The 26,308-nt window shown below is 46.7% G+C and overlaps 1 protein-coding gene across 2 annotated transcripts; it reads right to left on the bottom strand.

Moving 5' to 3' along the window:
- Positions 1-513: 513 nt before the first annotated feature.
- LOC115097514 lies at positions 514-20,796 on the bottom strand. Of its 2 annotated transcripts, XR_003858295.1 has the most exons (5): positions 20,697-20,796; positions 20,434-20,499; positions 7,741-7,815; positions 871-1,707; positions 514-738 (listed from the first exon to the last, which is right to left on the bottom strand). XR_003858295.1 is itself a non-coding variant. In XM_029613433.1 (4 exons), the coding sequence occupies exons 2-4, from the start codon at positions 20,444-20,446 to the stop codon at positions 935-937; spliced, it is 861 nt and encodes a 286-aa protein (XP_029469293.1). In that variant the 5' UTR covers positions 20,447-20,499; positions 20,697-20,796; the 3' UTR covers positions 805-934. The 2 variants fall into 2 exon arrangements, 1 of the variants encoding a protein (XP_029469293.1); XM_029613433.1 differs by lacking the exon at positions 514-738 and having other exon boundaries at positions 805-1,707.
- Positions 20,797-26,308: the final 5,512 nt, after the last annotated feature.

Raw genomic sequence — 26,308 nt, 5'->3', positions numbered from 1 at the left:
TCCAGTCTGTCTCTGCCCACAGCATTGAGATTATGCCAAATCTCAGTTTCAGTTTGTGCCTGACCTGCCTTGTCCAGCTAAGCCTTACCAGTCCCTAGAACCCAAGGGCTCAACCTGCGGGGAGGGGGGCTGGCTAGACCCAAGACTAACCCTTGTTCAACCCTGCAGTCCTGTACTATACCCGTGGGGGTGTATCCTAACCCCAGCTGGGCACCTCATGACATTATGCCTGGGAGTGACTAACAAAAATTAGATCTTCTTTTTGGGATCTTCCAAGTACTTGTGATCTGGACTGGCAGTGGTCACAAGTACCTGGAATGCTGTGCTCCATGGACTTTGGTCTGACCCAACATGGTATATCTTAATGTTCTTATGTTAACCCACCCTCCAACTGAGCATGTCATGGAAATTCCAGACTCAGAGTGACCCAACCCTCATCAGAAGACAGCAATAAATAATATGCAAAGGAAAATAACATCTTCCAAATGACAGGCAACACAAGGCTACAAGAACCAGGATGAGTCATCTTTTTTATTGACAATAACTGGAGAGCAATTCTGTTACATAAGAATTTCTGAACCTCCACACCTTCCACAAAATGCTCAAAAGCTTCAAAACCAAGTTAATCTTATTGAAACAAATCTAAGATAAACTGATAAATGACCTTAAAATATTTATTAATGCATAGATTCTGGGTTGGACCAATTTCATAACACGCACATTTTGGATATGAAAGATCTTTGATGGTACAATGTATTATTTTATACAATGTATTATTTTATAATAATGGCACCACTCAATTGCTGTTTTTTGTACTGTTTTATTGCATCACAATAAAAACATTTAATTGGAAAAAAAAAAAAGAAAGATCTTTGATGGTAAAGGCGATGTCTTTTCCAAATGATCCAGCTTTTCCAAAGCGAGAATATTGGTCTCAATGCCTTTCTGCCATACGCTCCAGCAGGTTCTCCAGCCGCACCCGATGGAGACCAGGTGCTTCCATCACCTCTATGGGTTGGAGTTTTGTGGAATCCAGGATGCAGTACATCCCTAAGTTATTTGGGATCACCTGGTCCCTGGGAAGGTTGATTTTGACTTTCAGGATGACTAGACGTTTGGGATTCCTCCCCAGGTGGTGAGACTGGATGCTGGCAATGTCCTGATTTAGACAAAGGGCATGCCCTAATCTGCCAACTTGGGACTGGCCGAACCCATGGCGAATAATGCTTACAGCATCATTCACTGACGTTTCGTAGTACATTACAGGGCTGTTTCCAACATCAGCAGGAACATAAATCTCCTCAGTTGAACTACTAACTTCATTCACCCCACTTGGTCTATCAGCAGAAGGACCTCCTACATTAACACCTACTCCTACCCCACCTGGTCTATCAGGAGAAGGCCTGCCTACATTAACATCTACTCCTACCCCACCTGGTCTATCAGGAGAAGGCCTGCCTACATTAACATCTACTCCTACCCCACCTGGTCTATCAGGAGAAGGCCTGCCTACATTAACATCTACTCCTACCCCACCTGGTCTATCAGGAGAAGGCCTGCCCACATTAACATCTACTCCTACCCCACCTGGTCTATCAGGAGAAGGCCTGCCTATATCAATACCTAAACCAAACCCAAAAGGATTGCCAATATTAAGACCAAAATTGAAACCACGTGGGGCAGCTTTGGGCCCATCAGAGGGAGGTTCTGTAAGAAACATAAAACAAACAAATGTTTAAGGATTGAGATAGTCCACAACAAGAAAAGACTTGAATGAGTATTTTATTCCTTAAAAAAAAAGAACTATGATTGTAAAACATGTTATAAGTTGGTTTAAGTCCTTTCTCATCACCACCCCTGGGCAAGGCCAGCCTTAGGAACAAATCAAGTTGGAGCTTTGTAGGCTATCCTACTGCAATTGCATTCCCCCACCCTCTTCCTTGATGTCTAACTTATGCAAAATCGTCCACACTCAGCTGGAAGATAGAGTGCCTCCTTCCTCCCACTCTTCAATCTGAGGCCCACCCCACACATGCCAGCTGTTCAGTATCTCACAAGGTGGGAACTGCTGAGACTGAATAGCCCTGGGCCCAGCACCACTCTAGGGCCACAGTACTGGTCCAGAACTGAAGCGATTATGTAATTGCATTCGTGACTAAGATGCTGATGGTTTGGTCTCAGGAAGAGCACATTTTCCAGAAGTTTTACATAGGTGAACATCTGTGAAAACTCCTGCTGACAACTGCCTATCCCCTCTCTGTGAGCAGGGAAGAGATGTGGGTAGACATGGGGAGAAGACACATGCGGCTTTCGTTCTGAGCACCCTGTGCACGACTATTTCGACCGGTGTTTCTGCACCTGCATCAAAGTTCTCCCATAGTTGCTGCTTCAAAACTGGTGCAAATATACATGCCGAGATTAGAGCCCATTCCTGGGCCCAGCCTTATTTTGCTGAGATGGGCAATCATTTGTATTTTTTTTTTCATTTTGTTGTCATTGTTTCCTTTTGGGGCTAGATCCATAACTTTGATGGGAAAAAAGTTATTTTGGTTTCTAGCTTTTGTATAGATGCTGCTACCCTGACAATTTGGTTGCTGAAGGTTGAATGGTTTGGGAGATCATGTGTACACAGACAGACAAAATGAATACATAAGTGATTTTTTAAAGAAAAGCATAAAAACAATGAGGTGGATATTCAAAAGATTTACCCATTTAAAATTCTCCTCCCCCCAGCTAAATTTGTATGGTTAAAATCGCTACACGCAAAAATTTAGCTGAGGAAGAAAGGGGCAGGTACGGAGCATGCAAAGCCCCGTGATTATCCTGTGGTTCCTGCATAGGTGGGTGTGGGGGAGGGGGGGGGGAACAAGTTTACAAATCCCTTAGGGTTTTGTCTCTCTGGAGCTCATCTGTGCACAAGTCCAGTAACATAAATCTCTCATACTCCAAGCTGTTGTTCAAAATAAAATCTTTACTGACAAAACTGATGGCAAAACACAAAGTCCACTTAGAGCAGTGCAGCAGAACAGAATCTTCAGTCCAAAAACAAAATTATAGTCTCTTTCCAACTCTCCCTCAAACATGTCAGCTCTTTGGGACAGGCACTCCCTCGTCCCTGGGTTCTCGCAGTACCTGTTTGGGAGATGGAATCCATTTCCCTTCCTCTCACTCTCTTAGGCTGATTTTAACTGAATCAGACTCGGAGTCTGTTGAACTTTCCCAGGCAGGGCTTGTCTTTCTAGTATTCCCAGTATACTTTTCCCAAACACTCCCTCTCTCCTAGACTCACAGGCAGTTCTACCCTGGAATTCTCCTCCACTCAAACTTCTCAGGACCCTCTCTGGGGAAGACAGGCCCTATGGAGCCCCTCGGTGGAAGATGGCTCTAAATCACCAAGACTCCAGAGTTGAAATAGTCTTCACTTCCCTGCTTATTCCCAATCCTTCCCTCTTTTCCTACTCATGTGAGAGCAGGGGATTTTATACCACTACTGTACTCCTCCCAGTTGGGGAGTGATGATCCTGCTTAACACATTGACACTAACCTGACATCACTAACAGGCAGGGTCTGGTGAAACTTCTGTCACACTGAGAGCACTTAGTTCAAACGAAGCCACATTCTACATGCTTGTAAAGGACAGGAATACTTCCTTAAGGCTAAAAGAGGCACTCTGTTACACCAGAAAACTGTATTTGTGTGTACAATTCTGTCCGCACAAAGACCTGTCCTATATTCAGTGATACTTTTAGTCAGATATGTGCAGCTTACTGCCTGAATAAAGATAATTAGGTACATTTAACTATCTCACACGTTCAGTGGGCTTTTTAACAATGACTTCAGTGTGTACAGAGAAATCCTAGTTTTGCTTTGGTAACAATGGAGAATAGGATCATCATTCTAACCAATAGAAGAACTCTCCCAGTTGCATGCATTTCTTGCCATTGACCAATAAAAGAGCTCTCCCAGCTGGCTACCCTATTTGATTAGTGGCTTGTTGCGGCCAAAACAACAAGTACCGACCTTTCTGCAGTCCTGCATCCTGCGAGTTCCCGCATTGAAAAACAACTGCTTATCTTCAACTGATTGCCCTGTTTGTGACTGAAGGAGTTGAACTCAGCCAGTGATCTAACCACCAGGTATCAAGTCAGGAGAAGCAGGTGACCATCTCACCCAAGCATGCCGCCAAGGAGGGATGGTGCTCCTGACTTGATGGTCATGGGCCTCAAAGGTGCAGTTAAAGTCACCCTTAAACACCACCTCCTCAGCAGCATCCAAGGTATGCAATAGAGTTGACAACCATCAAAAGAAAGTCAACCTGGTGGTTCGTTTGATCAGGGCATAGACATTGATTAAATTGATCAAGCAGTCCTGGATGAGGAGCTGCAAGTGCAGCAAACAGCCTGGCATGACAGTCATATGTCCAGCACATTGGCCTGCAGGGTTTCCGCAAGCAAGACAGCCGTTGCCGATGCATGACTGGAGTGGCTAAAAAATATCTGGCCTGGCAAATCCAGGAGTCAGTTGGCTTCACTTTCTGAAGTGGTGTGTGTCTCCTGCAGAAGACTTATGGAGTACTTTCCCTTCTGAAGAAGAGAGAGTATCCAGCTCCAGTGGAGACTCTTCTTGCAGCCACTGGTGTTTAAGGTGCTGATTATCAAAGTCATCCTTTATAAAGATTAAACTGCTGCATGTCTAGGTCCTTTATGGAAGGAGCTCTGGTTGCAAACAGAACCAGCAAGCTCATTTTTTGTTCATCAAGCTCATGGTCTTGCTCTTCAAGAGATGGTCCAGAAGGGCTTTGGTGGAGACACCTCCTGAGAGCTCTGTCCACCCTACTTGCCTTTCCTCTCAGCTCTTGGAGGAAAGCATCCAGCTCAGGGATGGGGACAGGGCTGGTGCAAGGGTATTAGGCACTCTAGGTGAACCTTCTGCCTTGCACCCACATAACCACCCTTAGTCTCGGCCCTGATTCGTGGCCCGCCGAAACTCCACTCCTCTTTGCCCCGAGGGTTAGGCTCCACTAGCAGCCCCACACGGCTGCTCTTCGGCACCCCCTAATGGTTGGCACCATAGGTGACTGCCTAGTTTGCCTAATAGGACGCGCCACCTCGAAGCAGTCAGAGTACTCGGGCTTTTCAGGGATGCCTCTAAATCTCAAGTTACATCTTTGAGACCGATTTTCCAGGACTTCCAGCTTTTCAGCTAGCAGCCCCCACTCTGCTCAGTTAGCTGCAAGTTTCGTCTGTAGGCATTTCATATCCTCAGCTTGCTTATCTACTCAGAGATCAGTCTCATTGACCCGGCGTCGAAGCTCAGATATTTCCTCTCTTAATTCCGATATTAAGGAGGTGAGTTCCTGCTTATAAGGTTTTGGCGCAAGTCTCAGAACCAACCTCAGAACTCCTTTCTTGTTGGAAGGTCCATGCCTGGGATGTGAAACACCGCCTCGGGGCCAACTTCTGCCTTAACACCCGCCACATCCACTATGTTCTCGGGATCGGCCTCTGGATCCTTGCTCAATTTTGTATAAGAAAATTTGCGAAAATCAACAGATTTCCTTTTTATCAACATTACAGCCAATCAGGGAGCACTGAATGAGGAAAATCACGAAGTCTCATTGCAAGATGTACACGATATCTATTAGATTAGCCTGCTCCATGAAGGAGCTCAAACCCAGGCATCTGATCACTACGGTGACGTCATTTCCTCCCCCGGGCACTTGGAAATTTGATAGGGATTATGTGGGACAGAGGTAACTTGGAGATGAATGGGGAGAATAGGGACTTAGCAATTGGGTGTCGGAGGTATGAGCTGGAGGATGTAAAATGGGCTGGGAGATAAAGATGTGGAGAATGAGAAGTGGCCTGAAGAGTGTGGAAAGGTTGAGATATGGCGTGAAGATTCCAATGGGCTGAGAGGCAGTGGAAAAAAATGGGTCTGTAAAGGAGAGAGAGGGTGAAAATGGGATGAAGGCTGGGAAAGAAGAAAGAGGCTGGAAGCAGGAAAGGGGTGACAGAAGGAGCTTGGGCTGGTGAGGGGATAAGATGCAGAGGAAAGTAGCTGAGGGCTGGGCAAGGGGAGACTACAGAGGGTGGAAATGGTTGCTGGAATTGAGTGAAAGATGAGGGGAAACTGGCTGAAGAAGGAGTAAAATATGAAAAGAGGGAGATTGAGGATTGGAGAATGAGAGGGGGAACAAGATTTGAAGTCTAGCTATGAATGGATAAAGAGACAAAAAGAGAAATGGAAAAAAGAGATGAATGAGAAAGATGAATGTCAGAGACAGATATAGGGGAGGAAGTGAAGGAGACAGGAGGACAGAGAAATGGATAGGAGACCCTGGAAAAGGAGTTAGAAGATGGGAAAGAGGAAAAAAAACGACTGGGGCCAATATAATTATAATAATGAATTGTACAGACAGCAAAGCATTTTCTTTTCAGTTTAATGACTAGAATATGGTAGCTTTGGGATATCTGATAGCTTTGTATTTTGCTCATTACAAGTGGGATACATTTTTGTTTCTCTTTCTCTGGTGTTACCCTACATGCAGAGTCTGGCTTCTCGAGGTTTCTATTTCAGCTTTTGTCTGTACATTTCTAAGTTGTGGTCAAGGTCTGTCTGTGACCCAGGTGAGGTATTCTGCTTGTGTGCAGGGTCCATGTAGGAGTCTGTAAAAAGTCCAGCTTGTTTTGTTTTTACAGTATGTTGCCGTGCAGGGGCCCATTATAATATTTGCAGTGCTACCTTTTTTGGGGGTAGGGCTATTACTGTTTGAGTCTGGCTGTTAGTGTATTATAATATGGCAGATTTGCTCCATGGCAGGTCCTGGAGTACCCTCTAGCCATTTTAAGTTTCAGGATATCCACAATAAATATGCACTGCCTCCCCTAAACAGAAATCTCTCACGTGCATATTCATTGTAGATATCCTAAAAACCAGACTGACTCTGGGTACTCCAAGTCTGCCTTTGAGAATCACTGCTCTGTAGGCTCTGAGTACATTTTTTGTGGCTCCTCCACTGCAAGTCATTTATGATGACTCGGATGACAACTTCATGGGAACACAGAAAAGAGATTACTTGAAGTTTAATATTTAGAAGTGTGATGTTCAATTATGTATTTTTTCCAGTATTGTTCGGTGGGGGGAGCTACTGATCATGACTGTTGAGTTGGTTAACTATCAAAATCTCGGTGAAGGCAGCAAATCTTCAGCTAGCCATCCTGCCCCCCCCCCCCCCCCCTGATTTCTGCTGCCCTAGGGACAGGCCTAGTGTGCCTGTTGACAAATCCAGGCCTGCACAGAAAGCAGGAGGGCAGTGGGCCTGTGAGCACACGCTGGCCCAGCCCCTGTGCTCACTGCATACTGCTGCCAACACTGGAGCTAATATCAGCCCCGAAGGTTGCCCCTGCTTCAAGTGCAATGAGGTCCACCAGGGTGGGGTTGGGTAGAAATGAGGTCTGATAGGGAAAAAGAAGAGCCTGATTCTGCAAGGGGGAGAGAGAATAGGAGTGGCCATTTCTTCATGTGGGTAGTCTTGACACCCCTACTCTTACCCCGAGCAGCACAGAAACCTGATTTGGACCTATACAGCTAGGAAAATCAAATGCAACTTCCCTTTGGGTGAGATTTTAATTTCGTATTTGTGGGCACTAGAAGACAAGGCTCCCCGTGATGTAACAGATAGGTATAATAAAGGGATTCAGCACGTGCTCCATGACCATGGAGACTGCAGGTACTTACGGCTGACGCACTCGCTCACAAGGTGCAGGCACCAGAGAAGGCATGTGACATGCAGGCCCCTTTTCAGTCGTAGGTCTGTGGGAACAGAGAGGAAAGTTGGTGGAAGTCTCTCTCTTTCACAGAAATCGTTTTTGTGTTGCCAAAGATAACATCGATATCTGAGGAGAGGGAGGTTCACTGAGAGTTGAGAAGGACTTCTTTAATCCCTGCTGCAGTATTGCCTGCAGACATAAGGATTTTTATTTTTTTTTTGCCTTCCCCAGAAATACCTCTTAAACAGGCCAATACAGTACAGTGTGCTCCGGTGGAGCGCACTGTTAGCCCGCGTTTGGCCGCGTGTTTTCGACGCGCTAGCTTTACCCCATATTCAGTAAGGGGTAATAGCGCGTCAAAAACGCGCGGCCGGCCAAACCCCCCTCGAAACTAATAGTGCCCGCAACATGCAAATGCATATTGATGGCCCTATTAGTTATTCTTGCGCGATACAGAAAGCAAAATGTGCAGCAAAGCCGCACATTTTACTTTCAGAAATTAACGCCTGCCCAAAGGTTGGCGTTAATTTCTTCCGGCCCTGGGAAAGTGTACAGAATAGCAGAAAAAACTGCTTTTCTGTACACCCTCTGACTTAATATCATAGCGATATTAAGTCGGGGGCCTCAAAATTAAAAAAAAATCAAAAATTAAAAAAAAATTTTTTAAATCGGCCGGCAGCCCGCGGGTCGGAAGACGGATGCTCAATTATGCCGGCATTCGTTTTCCGAACCCATAGCTGTCAGCGGGTTCGAGAACAGACACCAGTAAAATTGAGCGTTGGCTGTCAAACCCGATGACGGCCGCCGCTCCTGTCAAAAAGGAGGCATTAGGGATGCGCTAGTGTCCCTAGTGCCTCCTTTTACCGTGGGCTCTCATTTGCATACTGAATCGCGTGCCCAGGAGAGTGGCCTGGGCTCGTGTTGGGAGAGCAGGTACTCGCCTCGGAGCACCGGCTCTCCCGCAGATTTTACTGTATCGGCCCGAAAGAGAACGGCTATCAGGCAATCACAAGAAGATTGAGGTCCATGGACATCTGATCTTCTTTTTTTATGTTTTAATTTTGAAAGAATGTTTACTGAAGTTCAATTAATAAAATACAATGAAACATTTCAGCTAAACAATTAGAAGCAATTAGAGACAGTTTTCGAACGCCATTTAGTTGGATAAACAGGCCACCTGGTGCAGGGGTAAAAGTATATGCGGAGAATCTAGGCTTCTCAGATGGACAGGGGTATCCTAAATGAGTGGAATAAATCCCCTTCCAAACAATACTGGTGGAAAAAATATCAAGTCTTTGCACAGTCTACCAGTTCTAACCTCTCCCCAGGGTGAAGACTCCGATTGGGCGTCCTCAGATGAATGAAGAAAATTCTCACTCACAGTTCTCTTCTGATGACAACACATGATCTTTGTCAGGAAACGTCCAGAAAGCAGGGAATGCAACAGCCCACTCAGATGTCCCCTCTTCAGGTAGAGAAGGGTTTCTGCCCCAGTAATTCAAAACAAAAATGTTCACAAAAATGGCAAAAATCTGGACTGCTCCTGCAGCGAGTGAGCAGAGGAATCTTCCCTACCTCCTGATCTAACCCAACTGTCGGACTTCCCGAAGTCCTCTTTCCAGGAGCACCAGGGCTCTTACAGGAAGGAAACCTCCGAAAAAACAGCAACCAAACGTCTGTCTCCAGTTTTACAAGGGGCTCATCACCTTCCCACTCCTGGGCTTTGAGGCCTAGTACCAAGAGCAGGGGAACAAATGTAACTCAGGAAGGAGTAGAGTGGAGGAGTCGCCTAGTGGTTAGAGCAGAGGGCTATGACCCAGGAGACCAGGGTTAAAGTCCCACCATCGTTCCTTGTGACCTTGGGCAAGTCACTTTACCCTGCATTGCTTCAGGGGATAGGGAAATACCTATAGTACCTGAATGTAATCGGCTTTGAAATGCTGAAAAAAAAGTGTGACAAGCAGAATATAAAAATCTGAATAAAAAAAAAAAAAAAATAGGAGACCACTTCACCTTCTCAGCACACTAACTCAAAATACCACACTCTGCACTGGTGCAAGTGGTTTTTATACCCTTAGGGGGCAGCCATTCCAGGCACCTGAGTGGAGGAGCTGTTCAAAAAGAGTGCGCCCCTCTCTCTGCTACCTAACTCTACATTCCTATTTGTTTTCTTTGTAAACCGATATGATGCTGTTTCGAATACCAGTATAGAAAAAAATAAAATAAATAAATGGGACTTAGAGACCCAGGGCCATTTCATAATGAATCCCAAAGGGTCATTACATGCACTGTCAACATTTTGCCACCAAAGTTTTAAAAAAAAATAAATATCAGGTTTGCCCACATCCCTCCAGGATCCCCTCTCCCCTAGCATCTTACCCCAGCCATGGTGTCAAAATAGGCCACGAGTGATTCCCTATTGCTTCTGCCCCGCCAGTTCCATAATACAAAATGGTGCCAGCTACCCGAGCTTGGCACTATTTTGGATTACGGTACCTGCGGGGCAGGAGATTGTTCCTGCCCCATTTTGACCACACGGATGGGTAAATTGCTGAGGGAAGTTTGGGGGGAGGTGGAGGATGTGCACAAGCCAAGGGAGAGCTGCTTTTTGGTTTTTTTAAACTTTGGTAGCGGAGGGTGGCAGTCGGACCCAGCAACATTTTTCCTTTCATTTTGGGTTTTTTTTCCTCTTTTCCTTTTTGTTTGTTTTGTTTAAAATAAAACATAAAATGAAATGAAATGAAAGACAAAGAAATAATAAAAACAAAAATATCGTCATTTTCTGTAGCAGCTGCAGAAGTGTCAAGCCCGGGTCTCCGCAGTCCTGGCTGAAGAACCGGGAGGGTGGGAAAGATAGCACTGAGGGGGGAGAGGGATAGGGCGCCTGGAGGCAACTTTTAAAAAAAGAAATAGCTTGGACCTGGAAGCAGGCAGGTGGGGGTGGGGTCCCGACGGCACGGAGGAGGTTTGGGGGGGAAGTTGCAGACTTGGTGTTGCAGGACCCGATCATTTGGAGCTCGGTGGGAAGGGCAAGGGGACTTGTAGTAGGGCACTAGGCCCGCAATCTTTTTCTCTTTTTTTTTTAAACGCCGCAGATCAGCAAGTAACCGGCTATATTCTTTTGAAAATAGCCAGTTAAGTCTACAGTTTACCAGCCAACCATAGACAGATAACTTTAAACCTAACCGTAAATACTCAAAAATAGACAGTTAGGTTTAAAGTTATCCGTCTATGGTTAAGCCTGATAACTTTATTAGGGGATATTCAGCAGGAGGTTTATCTGACTGAATACCTCTGATAAATTATCTGGCTAAAAGTTGTATTATTTTCTGCTTCTTTGAATACAGTGGTCTACAGCCAAAATGCTTCCGAAACGAATGTAGTCAAACTTCACAAAAATGATGCTTAAAATTGTTGATTGGCTTTATTTTTCAAGATACGATACTCGGTCAGTGTATATGACTTTTGATCTGGGAATTGCAGAGGATAAGTGAGTCAAGAAGGGAAAGGATCTCAAATTAATCCTGGGGGAATTCTGCGCTACTGTGGAGCGCAGAATTTGCGTAGAATTCCCCCTCCCCCGTGCAGAATTGCCAAATTCTGCGCAGAAAATAGCAGAGGAGACCCGGCATGCCGCGAACAGAGCGCGCAAAGACGAAGGCCCGCATGTGCTGCAAGACGCGCTCCGCTTGTGGCGAAGATGAAGGCCCGGGCGTGTGCTGCAAACGGAGTGTGCTCCGCTCGGTGAAGATAAAGGCCCTGGTGAAAGAGAATATGTGTGTGTGTGTGTGTGTGTGTGTGTGAGAGAGAGGGAGAGGGGTGTGAGAAAGGGAAGGAGTGTGAGAGAGGAGCTGGGTGCGAGAGAGGTGAGGGGGTGTGGGAGAGGGGAGGGTGAGAGCATGGGAGGTAAGAGAGCGGGGGGGGGGGGGGAAGGGGGATGCTTGAGTGTGGGTTTCAGAGAGAGGGAGCCTATATGAGGAGATTGTGAAGGAGTGTGTATGTGTGTGAGAGATTGGGAGCTCGTGTGTATGAGAAAGGGGTTGTGTGTATGTGAGGGTGCCAGCCTGTGTGAAGGGATTGTGTATGTGTGAGACAGAGCCTGTGTGAAGGAGTGCGTGAGAGAGAGACATAGGTAGCTTGTGTGATGATGTATGTGTGAGAGAGAGGGAGCTTGTGTGTATGAAAAAGGGATTGTGTATGTGAGGATGCTAGCCTTTGTGAAGGGATTGTGTATGTGTGAGACAGAGCCTGTGTGAAGGGGTGCATGAGAGAGAGACATAGGCCTGGATTTTCTAAGTTTGCAGAACTTAGAAAGTCCAGCAGGGGGGGGGGCGGGCCGGCGAAAGCCAGCAGCGATCGCACCACCGAGCGATCACTGCCGGCTTTCGCAAACCAATAGTGCCACAGTGAAAGGTGGTGCTATTGGCCGCGTTACTGATGGCTATAAGGCTCCTTACCTTTTCGCCATTAGCGATGTCTTCGCAGCGTCCACCCCGGTGCTGCCCCGACTCCTCCCCTTCTGGTGCGGACGCTGCCCAGAACCCGCCCCGATCTAGGTATCGCATGCGAAAAGGGACATTTCTCGTGCGAAAAGTCCCTTTTTTGCGTGTGATCCCCTTAGAAAATGACCCCCATAGGTAGCCTGTAAAAGGATGTATGTGTGAGAGAGAAAGGGAGCTTTGTGTGGGTGTGTATACAAGAGAGAGGGACCCTGTATGAGGGGATGTGTGTGTGTGCGAGAGAGTGAGGGAGCCTGTATGAGGGTGTGTGTATGTGTACTAGAGAGGGGGAGCCTGTGTGTGAGAGAGCGAGAGACAAAGGGAGCCTGTGTGAGGAGCAGTAATGAAAACGGGGTCAAACTCTGGGACTGGCGATAGAGTGGAAGGGGTTGAGCCTAGAGGTGGAGGGGAGAGATACTGGCAGGTGGAGGAGTTGGGGCCTGAGAGGGCAAAGTGGTCAGGGGAGTAGGGAGAGCGTGGTGCTCATCTTAATTGTAATAATTCTATCGTCGACTTAGAGAAAAGGACTATTTACAGCATTACTTAAAGACTGTCATGTAAATTGTGTTATTTTAACCAATATAAAGTTTGCAGAATTCTAAGCTTTTGTGCGCAGAATTCCCCCAGGAGTATCAAATGAAACTAAAAATGATTAATATACATCTTTGACTGAATCTATGACTGGGTTTGGATAGTACTTGCTCTTTGGGCCCTGGACAAAACTAAAGCAGCCTTCAAGTATCTCAGTGGTAAATTTCCAAGATTAATTGAAGCTAAGATAAGGGAGGTGCTTTGTTGGCCCTTAGATTCGTGAACTTTTTCGAGTTGATGTATTTAACCGTGCATTGCGTGGCAAGGAAAAGATTATGTGGGAAGCCTTCCAGTTAGCAGTAACACATTTTCTTGGAAACACCAAGGCAGACAACTACAAGGAGTTGGTGAAAAACCACCTCAGGCATACAAAAGCCTTGGCTGCAACAGGACACTAAAGGTACAGATTTTGCACGCTCATCTAGATATTTTTCCACCAAACTACGGAGCAGTGAGCGATGAGCAAAGCGAGTGATTTCACCAGGACATCGCAGCAATGGAAAAATGGTATCAGGGCAGATGGAGCCCGTCAAAGCTTGCAGAGTATTTGCTGGACTGTGACAGATCTTTCATTTAATGAATATAAGCCAAGAAGAGCCAAGTAGCCACTATGTACATTTAAATACACATAATAGTTTTAGGCCTTTTGTTTCATAGTAAATTGTATTTCTGTAATCCTTTTGCTGATTTAATTTTTAAAGTGTTAGATAAACAAGACAAGTTGAAATATTATGCAACCATAAAAACATGAAAAGACCTAAAACTCTACTATCTACACCACAGCCATAGACATAAAATGTAAAAAACTTAAATATCACGGAAACAGTAGTCAGTCAGCTGGTTTAATTGTCATATCTGAATTCAGCACATCCACATCAATAGTAAATGGCAGACAACATATAAAAATGTGTATACCAGTGATATTGGCCTCATAGATTGCAGCCTACTTCCATCTAGTGGCCAAGCAGGGGCCGCAAGTATTTATTTTATTTTAATTACTTTTGTAACCTGAGAGATTTCTAAACCCTTTCTAAACATCTACATGAGTAGTAAGTGAATTAGCCGGGTCTCTCAGGTACAAGAGATCATCATCATCATAAGGAATATGTAACATGATGTTAAACTTCCTCATCCCCCTCCCCCCAGACCCAGAAAGACTTCTCGGTGTAGCGCCCCCACCAGGCGAAATGCAGAGAAACCTGCCAGGTGTGCTGCAGCAGAAGACCCCTCCAGCCCTCATGTAATAGGGCCAGGTGGGGGTTGCGGGTTCTTTATATTCTGGAGGGAAATGATCCAGGCACCCCAGATTCAATACAGTTAGCACCCCTATTCCTGAACAGGTGAACCAGGATACACAACAACGCACTGAAATTTTCAACACAACTTTTCTCTTTGTCAAAGGTGAAGAGACATAAATGCAATGGCAATCAAAACAGTGGTAGAATAGTGTCCCACAGTGACAGACAGGAAAAGCAGTTTTATTTATATAGATAGATAGATGGATATACAGTATCGGCCGAATTTTAAAATGGCCACGTGCGCAAATATTGGGACTTATGTGTGTGGCCGGGCCCTGTGCGCGCCGCACGCATTTTCAGAAGGGCCTGGCCACGCGCGTAAGTGCTGATATGTGCACAACTGCCGGGCCCTGAAAAAGGGGCGGGCCAGGGGGCGTGGCCTGGGCGGGGCAGGACAGAGGCCTGCTGGGACAGTGCTGCTGTCCCAGGGAAATGCACGCTGGCGGTCGCCTGACGTTCCCAAACTACTTCTGCTCCGGGGGAGCAGTAAGTGGTAAAATAAAAAATTTGCGTGTAGGTAGGTAGGAGTTTGGGGTCGGGGTGGAGAGGGGAAAGGGAATGAAGATTAGGCAGGGGGGGAAGGGAAGTTCCCTCCCAATCTGCTCCAAGGCATGATTGAGTCGCCTTGCGTAACTTACTAAAATCCCCCCCTGTGCGCGCCGCCCGCACATACGTTTATAAAATCCGCGTGTCCATGGCTGCTGCACCTTTTAAAATCTAACCCCTTTATATATTTCTCTGACAGTAGCAGGATGTCACTTTTGATAACTACACAACCCCAGAAAGAGCAAACTGCAGTTTGTCCCTCCTGTAGTATTTGCAAGTGTAAAGTGAACTCCTAGTGCTGCTCTTAGTCGTATAACTAGGAGCATCCACTGCAGGAATACGCCCTCGGCTCAGGGAAAGCCCTCTGGTTCTCACTCTTAGAGTCAAGATTTAGGGGCCGATGCAATAAAGGCACATACAGGTCTATCCTGTAAAGTGCGTCCGCAGTTTTCCCGTCCCTAACCGGCTCTCTACTCACTTTCCGGCCGCGTTAGCCCTTCCTGCGATCCCGAATCCCCTTTAACCTATTCCTACCGCGTCCTAAATTCCCCGGGCAACCCCTTCCGCACGCGGCATGCATATTGCATGCAAACGAGCGAATTAGCTATTCCCTAGCATCCCGTAACCCGCGCCCCGACTATCGCTAGTTTTCCCTGCTGTTTGTCGCGCGTTTAACCTGCTAACTTATCGCCTACCCTGACCCCTGTGGTAGAGGCAGGGGTAAGGGTAGGTGGCAAGCTTTCCCCCAGCCCCCGCTCACCTGCCCCGGCCGTGATCATGGGTGCCGGTCTCCGGGGCAGCCCCAGTCCTCTCCCCTCCTCCCGAAGCGCAAAAAAAAAAAAAAGTGAAAAAAACTTAAAAGCAAAAAGTAAGTCGCTTCACCGCTTCACTCTTCCCTCCTCCCAGAGCAGGGCGCGAAAAGCAGCCTGCTCCGGGAGGAGAGATGACAGCGGCGAAGCAACTTACTTTTGCATCTGATCGGACCCGACAGTGGCGAAGCCAAAAAAAAAAGCGAAAAAACCAAAAGGTGACCCGACCCGACTTACTTTTGCAGCCGTCCGGCCATCTGTAGAAGATATCGTTGCTCCCTTACCTCCCCGGGAAGATGGCTGCCAGCACGGGGGAAAGCGGCCCCTGTGCATTCAATTGGCTGCTCAAGACGTGACGTCAAACGTCGTGACGTCACGTCTTGAGCAGCCAAAAAGAGACCCTAACTATAGAAAACAATAAGACTCGGACTACTCCACCTTCAGTGATAACTAAAATCAGGGCAACCACCAATCCCCTAATGGAAAAAAAACCTATCTCCTCGCAAAGTGAAGTCCAACTCCCCTCAGCCAGCAAGGGAGGGAAGAGCTATGTGTCTAGGTTCCTCTGGAAGAAAGATATTGTAGCTGCTTCCAGCCCCCAGCCCCCTTCCCTCACAACCACTCACGAGCCCCAGGGAGGTACCACCTCTCCCCTTGCTGAAGATGCCTTTTACACTGCAAGGGGACTCTTGGAGGGTCGGGCCATAATGGGTGTAACAGGGAATGAGGAAGCACGCAATACTCCCCCTCCCCAAAGACACCATGCAGGCCTTCCCTCCCTTAGAAGGAAGCCCAGAGCAACAGAGGCTAAACCTGGAGGCAGCTGAGGAGGACCCCTCTGCTGACTGCCTTTGCCAGCACCCCTATCTCTGAGCAATGAGCCCCCTGACATTGGGGAGGATGCACTAACTGAATCGGTGCATGAAGAACTTCAGGCAGCTGGCACAACCTTTAGGGGCTTTATCCTCTCCAAAAAATGGTGCAAGTGAGGTGGAAGAAGAGGAGGAGGAGGTAAGCACCTCTTCCAAACATGAACAGGCGGCAGAACTCTGATAAGTGCCCCCAAACCCTTCCTCCTCCACCTAGAATGCCTGACACTGTCTGACACTGCACAGAGAGGAGCTTCTTGTCACCTCCCCCAGACCCAGGGCTTGATGGACCAGCAAACGAGATGGTAACCAAAAGAGACCATCCTGGTGACGGAGGATGCCAGTGTGTCCGAGAGACCCCTAACTGACAATGTCTCCCGCCCCTATTAGACTGTCTGAGGCGTCTCTGACCTCCGATCAGTTCTTCTCCTTTGGAGAGGGCCCTAGGCTCTCAGGGATCCAGAGTGAAAGTGTGGCGGAGGAGGAGACACGCCGAAAGACTCCACCCCACACAAGTAACATTCCTACTGGGGTGAGCAGCACTTCAAGGGAGGGTGACGCACCTTCACCCCGGGGGGGGGGGAGAGAGCCGTAAGTCAACATGCAAGAGCAAGTACATAGCTATGCCTGCAGCCGACGCTGGGTCAATGTGTCTGGCTCGCCAAAATAAAAAATTCACAAGGCAGCAGAGATGTTGGCTGGCAGCATATGCTTTTGTGTCCGGAAGGTAGGGCGGTACTGTCAAGTGTATATCCTTACCCTACCTTCCAGGTGACACACTGCGGTCACATCTAAGCACCCTGGGGGAAGTCATGTCGGAAATTTACTCAATTCCCCTGAGGCACAGAGAGGCAGAGCTGCAGTCCCTTACGTCCTACAGGTGCCAAGTTATCATCCGGTTGCCTAAGGGACAGTGGGAGACAAAGGGGTGGTTCCAGGTCTCTTACCAGGACCACATTTACAAAATATTCTATGCCACAATTGAGGAAAGGTGCTTTCAGTGCTATAAGCCTGAACACACCAAACGGTGGTGCCCTGAGGCAAAAGCACTGCCTCCCCCTCGTTCCCCAAGGTTTTTAAGTCAGAAAAGGCTGCCACAACCAGGTCTCAAAAAACCTAGTGGTAGGATTGTGGAACCATCTACATCCGGAAGCACTCTGGTGGAGCTCTGACGTCCATGGAAAACCCCGCTCTTGCCAGAAGCCAGCAGCAAAGTTCCCCCCGAAGGTTGCCTCTGACATCCTTACTAAACGAAAACCTAGAAACATCACAGGTGAAAAGAAAGATAAGGCAACTAATACAGAAGGGGAAGATGCTTCAGACGGCTGTCTCCTCCTCCAGGGACCCTTCAAAACCCAGGAGCAGAAAAGAGGCTGCACTGAGCGAGGCTACTCCTCTGCTATATCCTTACCCTAAAGTACTGGAGGGAACCAGGAAGGGAAAGCAGCAGAGGAGGACTCTCACATCAACGAAGGGTCAGCTCCAGGTTTTCCTCCCTTCCCAGAGATCTCAGGGCCACCATCATTGCCTTCCCCACCCAGTGACAGAACCCAAAAATGGATAAAAGGGACCTACGAGTAAATGTAGGAGAATCAATCTCAAGAGGCCACACGCTGTTTAGTGATGAACGCGGAACACATTCCCGTGGTTCCTTAGGTCGAACCATCTCCCCCTCTCCAAGCATAGAAGGTGGAGAGGAAAGGAGAGTGACCTCAACCAAGAACCGGGAGGCCTAATTTCCCTATGGCAGGAGAAGCTCCCTTGAATGTAGAGGTCGTCTCTGTTTCACTTGCAGGATGGGATAATCCCCCTCTCCTACAAGATACATCACATTTGGACTTTAATTGGGGCACTCACCATCTGGATTCCGACAATGTGGGCACCTTATAGCATGTTCCAAGTACTGTAAACTAGTCCTGGTCCCTGTGCAGCCAGTACAAGCTCCACAGTCCTTATACTTAGGAAAGAAAGATCCATAGAGCCTGCTATATTATGGGTTTTTTGGGGGGTTTTTAAAGTAAAAAACAAGGAGTGGGGCTTAACCCCTCTAATAGTAAAAATTAAAATGTAAATGAATGGACTTTGGCTTCAGTGACAGCAAGTCCCAATGTATATGACCATATTTACAAAAATTTGAACAATTGTATACAATTGAGATCCTTAAAAAAATCAGATCAACCCCAAGATGGGAACTCCTTGGCTATATTTAGGCCTCAGATAACCCCTCTCAAAGCTGAAAGCCACCAGCCACCCCCAGAAAAATATCCCAGATGAACTGATTTTGACCAGTTTCCTAATATTAAAGTAGAGCATAAAGTAAAAAAAAATACTCGTAGATGAAAAGAAGCTAACCTGCCACAGGACGATCATGGTCAGCTGAGAATACTCCTGCTTCCTGAATGCACCCCCGATTTTGAAGGTAGCGTCTGACGTCCAAGTGCCAGCTGAGACATTTTGTTTAATGGCCGGACTGCTTTCTGTCTTTGAACGTGATACTCCATAATTGTGCAATCTTGGTTTACTGTTATTGTTTTCTTGGCTGAAGTGGAGCTGCCCCAGCGTCCACCTGTTAGAAACAGGATAGCCCAGCTGTGGGGCTGCAGGAGCCTGCTGGCCAGCAGTGGGGGTAGCCTTTTTGTTGCAAATTACTGCTCATCATTTCCCCCCCCCCCCCCCCCGCCTCTAGCTCTCTTTTTCAACCGCTGCACCAGTTGTTTCCTCCCCTTTTCCCCCCAATGAAGGAGGAACACGCAGGCTTGCTTGGTTTTTTCTCCCCCGCCTTCTGCCTGCTGCTTTTCACCAGCCAGAGCCCACCTGCTGCTGCTTCCCTGCAGGCACGGGCTCACCGCCTTCACTCCTGCTGCTCCAGGACTGCAGAGTAAAAACTCTCTTTACCATCTTTACCATCACACTCGCTGGGGCATTGGGAGCGGCGCCTGCAAGGAAAGCAGCACAGTCGCCCGGAGTTTTCCTTCCCCCGTTTTTAACTGCCTTACCAGGAGCAGGAAAAAGCTCGCCACAAATGTCAGAAGGGAGACCAAGAGAGTCAAAAAGCAGAATGCCTCTCTCCCAGGAAACAATGACCCAGACCCAGCACCTGGGCTGCCCTGGCCAGAGCCAGCAGTGCTAAACATTAAAATACAAATTATTATGGACTGAAAGTGAGCCCCAATGAATATATCCATATTTATAAAAGTTTGAACAATTGTACCCAATTGAGTTCTTTAAAGAAAACCTGCAGAGAATGCAGAATAAATATTCACTGCTCTCCCCTCCTAAGCACAGCCGGGCTATCTTGTTTTTAACAGGAGGATGACCCTCCTGGTAAGGCAGCTCCACATCAGCCAGGAAACCAATGGCAGTACGCCGTGATTCCTCAATTGTAGCATTATCACATTAAAAACCAGAAACCAGTCCGGCCATTAAACTGAATGGCAATTAGACATCAGACGTTACCTGCAACATCCGGGGTGCCTTCAGGAAGCAGCTGACCATAATCGTTGGATAGCAGGTTACCTTCCTTTCATCTATGAGCATTTTTCATTTTTACTTGTACTCTACCTTAATAATAGAAAAGTGGACATCGGTTCATCTAGGATATTGATCTGATTTTTACTATTAATCCTATTTATCTCAGTAAAAAACTGTCATAGGTGATGGATATTTTCCCTGCATGTGGCTTAAAAGCAGCTTGTCAATATACACACACTCATGGGGACAAGAACCCTTGTCACATCAGCTTCGAGGACTCTCATGGAAACACTGACGAGGGAAAGGGTTAGGTGGTCACCAGTATGTGTACAGAGTAACCACAGTGAGTGACATTCTTGTGACTCTGATATTTAAGAGAAAGGTGCCATTGACATCCTTGAGGGAGAATGAGATAGGAGAGAGACATTTAAGAGACTGGTTTGGTTTCATACGCTGTTCTGACAAATACCACCTTGGTAACATACAGCATACATATTTTGAACTATTTGTTACTCTGTTTTAAAGAGATCAATAAGCGATAATTTACCATGCAAGCTGGTTAAAATCCAACTTCTCACCTGAGAATGCCATTGTCCTGGGATCCTAGCCCTCCAGTGAGGAAACAACGTTGGAGGAACCTAAACCTGCCGAGGGAGAGAAGGGTCAGTACATGAAAGCTGGCTTTTGTATAAGTTCAGAACTTAGCAGCAGTTCCCATCCTCAGGGCTTCAGTGCTTTGCACTGAAATTCACAGCAACTGACTACAAAAAAAAATTGCCAATTTTTGAAGCCAGTTTAGTTACATGGCTCTCCTCTTCTAACTGCCTATCCTGAGACTTACCCTGCAGCTCATCTGTCAAACAGGTCCACAAAGAGAGAGTGTACTCGCCTACCTTCTTTGGTTCATTGGGATTTTATTTTATAGCTTTCGCGCGAGCACTCTCTTATTGTGACACATTGTGGTTTTTCTCTGGAAGGAGGTGTAGTGCATGGTCAGGAAACACGACACGTAGCCTGTCCACACGTAAGATCAGAATGCTGCCAGTTCTTGCAATATGTCAGATGTTCCTCTTTCTGTGGAAGTGTGTGTCAAGTGTGGCCACAAGCCAGCTGGAAACATCTTTCCCAGGAGTGGAGGAGTAATCTAGTGTTTAGAGCAGTGGGGAAGCCAGGGTTCAAATCCCACAGCTGTTCCTTGTGACCTGGATAAATCGCTTTACACTCCATTGCCTCAAATATAAACTTAGGTTATAAACCCTCTGGGGATAGGAAAATACCTACACTAGTTGAATGGAATTGCCTGAAAAGCTGAATTTAATCAAAACAATTCTACCTTGTAAATGAAGTTTTGAGGTTTAGGAAACTCATGAAGACTTATTCAGGAAAACTTTAACCATATAACATAGATTATGCTATATTCAGAGGGAGATACGATGCTGAGTGTTATTTAAGAGATGTTTTTATTTGTATTTTGTGTAATGTGGGTCTATTTGTATGATTATGAATGTGATGTTGTTGGCTGCCAATTTAGCATTAGCATCCAGATCATTGGGGGAGGCACTGACCTCCTATAACTATGTCTCTGCCAATCCTGTGAACTCACTGTAGCGTGGGGATGACTATGGAGAAGCTGTGACTTAATGCAACACAGGGCAGGTCACTTTCAGGGACCTAAGAAATACTGCAGAGACAGGGTCTGGTTTTCCAAAAATAAATAAAGCTGACTGGATAAAATGTCTTAAAGTTTGATACTCAGATATATTTTAAAGCAGCTGAATGCATAAAGTAATAAATCTTTCCATCCACCATCAAACAATTGTAGGACCCTCTATAATCAGAATTATTCTGGTTCTCTTAGAGCCATAGCCAGGCTATTTGGCACCTATGTAGGGGGATTTGATTTTTATTTTAACCCCGCAGTTTCCTCCTGCTCCTTTGGGCTTCCAGCTCAGTCAGAACCAGTACAGAGATCCTGGTGCCATGAACCTTCATTAACAACTACCAAGGATCTAGTTTTCCTTTATTTTATATCCGCTCCCAACTTTTATTTACTCAGACATTGCATTGGCAGCCCTGGGCTGGGGACCTACAGAACCCTGCAATCATGGACCCCCAATCCAACCACTACATAAGAACATAAGAAATTGCCAAACTGGGTCAGACCAAGGGTCCATCAAGCCCAGCATCCTGTTTCCAACAGTGGCCAATCCAGGTTACAAGTACCAAAACACCAAGTAGATCCCATGCTACTGATGCAATTAATAGCAGTGGCTATTCACTAAGTCAGCTTGATTAATAGCAGTTAATGGACTTCTCCTCCAAGAATTTATCCAAACCTTTTTTAAACCCAACTACATTGAGGGGTAGATTTTCAAAGGGGTACGCGTGTACCCCCCGAAAACCTACCCCAAACCTCCCCTGCGCGCGCCGAGCCTATTTTGCATAGGCTCGGCGGCGCATGCAAGCCCCGGGATGCGCGTAAGTCTCGGGGCTTTGCAAAGGGGGCATGTCAGGGGCGTGTCGGGTGGGCGGAACGAATTTCAGGGCGGGGCGGGAGACGAGTCGGGGATGTGACGCTGGCCCGGGGGCGTGGTCGAGGCCTCCGGACCAGGCTCCGGGTCGGGTGAGGCACGCCAGCAGCCCGCTGGCGCGCGCAGATTTACACCTGCTTTCGGCAGGCGTAAATCTGCCAACAAAGGTGGGGGGGGGGGGTTTAGATAGGGCCGGGGGGCTCGGTTAGGTAGGGGAAGGGAGGGGAAGGTGAGGGGAGGTGAAAGGAAAGTTCCCTCCGAGGCCGCTCCGATTTCGGAGCGGCCTCGGAGGGAGCAGGCAGCGCGCACCGGGCTCGGCACGAGCAGGTTGCACAAATGTGCGCCCCCTTGCGCGCGCCGACCCCGGATTTTATAAGATACGCGCGGCTACGTGGCCTGGTGCATGAACAAAAGTACGCGCGCGCGCGTAAATTTATAAAATGGGCCTGTAATTGCACTAACCACATCCTCTGGCAACAAATTCCAGAGCTTAATTGTGCATTGAGTGAAAAAGAATTTTCTCTGATTAGTTTTAAATGTGCTACTTGCTAACTTCATGGAATGTCCCCTAGTCCTTCTATTATCCGAAAGAGTAAATAACTGATTGATATTTACCTGTTCTAGACCTCTCATGATTTTATAGACTTCTATCATATCCCACCTCAGCCGTCTCTTCTCGAAGCTGAACAGCATTAACCTCTTTAACCTTTCCTCATAAGGGAGCTGTTCCATTCCCTTTGTCATTTTGGTCACCCTTCTCTATACCTTCTCCATCACAACTATATATTTTTTTAGATGCGGTGACCAGAACTGTACACAGTACTCAAGGTGTGGTCTTACCGTGGAGCGATACAGAGGCATTATGACATCCTCTGTTTTATTCACTATTCCCTTCCTAATAATTCCTAACATTCTGTTTGCTTTTTTGATTGCTGCAGCTCACTAAGCCAACGATTTAAATGTATTATCTACTATGAGGCCTAGATCGTTTTCCTGGTTGGTAGCTCCTAATATGGAAACATCATGTAACTACAGCAATGATTATTTTTCCCTATATGCATCACCTTGCACTTGTCCACATTAAATTTCATCTGCCATTTGGATTACTAATCTTCCAGTCTCGCGAGGTCCTCCTGCAATTTATCACAAACCATATATGATTTATCTATTCTGAATGCTTTTATATCATCTGCAAATTTGATTACCTCACTTGTCATATTCCTTTCCAGATCATTTATAAATATATTGAAAAGCACCGGTCCAAGTACAGATCCCTGAGGCACTCCATTGTTTACCCTTTTCCACTGAGAAAATTGACCATTTAATCCCTCTCTCTGTTTCCTGTCTTTTAACGAGTTTGTAATCCACGAAAGGACACCACCTCCTATCCCATGACTTTTTGGTTTCCTTAGAAGCCTCTCATGAGCGACTTTGTCAAACGCCTTCTGAAAATCCAAATACACTACATCTACTGGTTCACCTTTATCCACATGTTTGTTAAACCCTTTAAAAAAGAAGCAGATTTGTGAGGCAAGACTTGCCTTGGGTAAATCCATGCTGACTGTATTCCATTAAACCATGTCTTTCTATATGCTCTGTGATTTGCTCTTTAGAATAGTTTCCACTATTTTTCCCAGCACTGAAGTCAAGCTCACTGGTCTTCTATAGGTATCACCCTCTTACAGTCGACCCCAATTAAAAATTATGCATTTATAATACCAGATTTTACATGAAAAAGGACTTGCTGAGGTAAAATATCACTTACAACATGTTTATTATATTTACATGCATTGTTGTGGTGCCAAGCACTGGTTTTGTGTGTAAGTGAATTGTTAGTATGAAAGAAGTTCTTTCAAGAGTGAGTAAGTGTTCAAAGTGAGTTCTGCAAAGAATGAGTTCTGCTAGCAGCGGTCTCCTAGGTGCTAATACTTTCCCAAACCAAGCAGCGGAAATCTTGCCATGACATCATACCAGCATTGCTCATGCAAGATATTGAAAACTCTTCCCAGTTCAGCAAGAGTTACATGCCATCTGATAGCTGCTGTTTCCAATGTCCAGGATTTGAAACAGTGTCCACTTACAAAAGTCAGACATTCAGCACTTTGCAAAAACTGCAACTGTTGGTTTTACAATTTCAAATGTCCATCTTTGATGAGTTCATGACCACTAACAGTTTCACAGCCATTGGCTAATAAACAGTTCAGCTTGCGATTACTATCTAAGCCTCTATCTGTCTTAAGAAAATTTTGTGTCTCCATTCTTCCTTATCTCACAGAACAGAAAAGTAGCAGGAAACTTGAGATAATAGACGATAAAGGTAAAAGGTCAGCTGGACGGAGAAAACCAGGACTTCTGCTAGAAGTCAGCAGAATTCAAAGAGAGAAATGTGAGAAAAACAAGATTACATTATCTACCTAAAAAAATTACTAACTATTAATGTGTACATAAAAAGGAATATATAAAAATTAGGCCAAAAGGAAATTTATGCTGGCCTTTAACTTACAATAGGAGAGAGAAATTACAGCTGAATATGCCAAGGGGGTGGGGAGAGGGAAATCTGAATGTGCTACGAAGTGCTGGCGGAAAGGGATGAGAAGGGGAGTGGATGAGAGGGAAGATGGTTATGCCAGGGGAGGGGGTTGGTAAGAGTGAAGGTGATGATGATGATGATGATGCCAGGAGTTGAGGGAGAGGAAAAGGAAGAGAAGGTGATTATGCCAGGAGAGAGGAAAGGCGATGATGCCTGGGGAGGGGGAAAGGGGTGGAGGGAGAAGGAAAGTGATGATGATGATGCCAGGGAGTAGGGGAGAAGGAAGGGAAGGTGATGATAATGATGCTGGGAGGGAGGGAAGGGAGAAGGTGGTGATGATGCTAGGGAATGAGAGGAACAGGGAAGGGAAGAAGGTGATGCCAAGGGAGAAGGAAGAGAAAGATGATAATGATGCCGGGGGGGGGGGAGAGGAAAGAGAGGATGATGATGCCAGGGGGTTGAGGGAGAGGGCTGGGGGAGAGGGAAGGTGATGATAATGATGCCAGGAGGTGGGGGAGAAAGAAGAGAAGTGATGATGTTGCTGGAGGGTGGGAGAAGGAAGGGAAGAGAAGAGAAGATGATAATGCCTGGGGAAGAGGGCATAGAGAGGGAAGGGAAGGTGAAGTTCCACACCCACACATGTTCATTCGCGCTCTCTCTCATGCTATGCACATACTATACATACACATGCTGTAACAGATCTGGATGGTGGACCCTTGATGCAGAGGAGTGGTTGGTGCAACCTAATGGGAAACTCACTAGGTCCACTCCATCAACAGGCAAGCATGCCCTGTAATGGGATGGACTGGAGCTTCGCTTATACCTGCAGGTTGAGCCCTTGGTTTCTGGTGGCTGGCAGGTCTTAGGTGGGTCCCTAGCACAGTGGCAAGAACAAAAGTCCACAGCCAGATGGAAGTCAGGGAAGGCAGCAGACCAGGGGAGCCAGTAGATGGGCCAGAGGTCAGGATAGGCAGCAGACAAGGAGAAGACAGGTCCAAAGCATGGGTCATGTCCAGAGCCAAGGTCAGAATCCAGGAAATCAAGCCGAGGAAGGGAAAGACAAGACAAGACGGACAAGCTCAAGGAAGGGGGCAAGACAGGAACACAAGAACAAGAGACAGAAACAGAATTGGAAGAAGAACACAAGGACATGGAGCCAGACAAGAATGAAAGGACAAGGCAACATGCACTGACGAGGGAAGCATGACAGGAGACCTGTTGCTGAGGCAGGGAACTTTGGGTCAGGGGTCCTCAAATAGGCCCCAGCATATGATGTCACCCCCAGAACTCCGCGGGCCCTTTAAGTGTTTCAGCGCCCTGTGTGTGCGCCCACAGGAGGGCCTGGAGGAGACTGAGGAGAGTAGTAGAGTCCTGGTGTGGTGCCCTACACTC

This window comes from Rhinatrema bivittatum, chromosome 8 (genome assembly GCF_901001135.1).
Source record: "Rhinatrema bivittatum chromosome 8, aRhiBiv1.1, whole genome shotgun sequence".
NCBI classification, from domain to species: Eukaryota; Metazoa; Chordata; class Amphibia; order Gymnophiona; family Rhinatrematidae; genus Rhinatrema; species Rhinatrema bivittatum.
Note: the sequence above shows the minus strand (reverse complement) of the source record. Positions and strands in the feature narration are given on the sequence as shown.

What these genes read in the sequence shown, in the direction of transcription:
- LOC115097514 (XM_029613433.1), bottom strand. An exon ending in TGTGAGCGAGTGCGTCAGCC is followed by an intron (nt 1,708 to 7,740) that starts GTAAGTACCTGC and finishes TGTTTCTTACAG; the next exon opens with AACCTCCCTCTGATGGGCCC.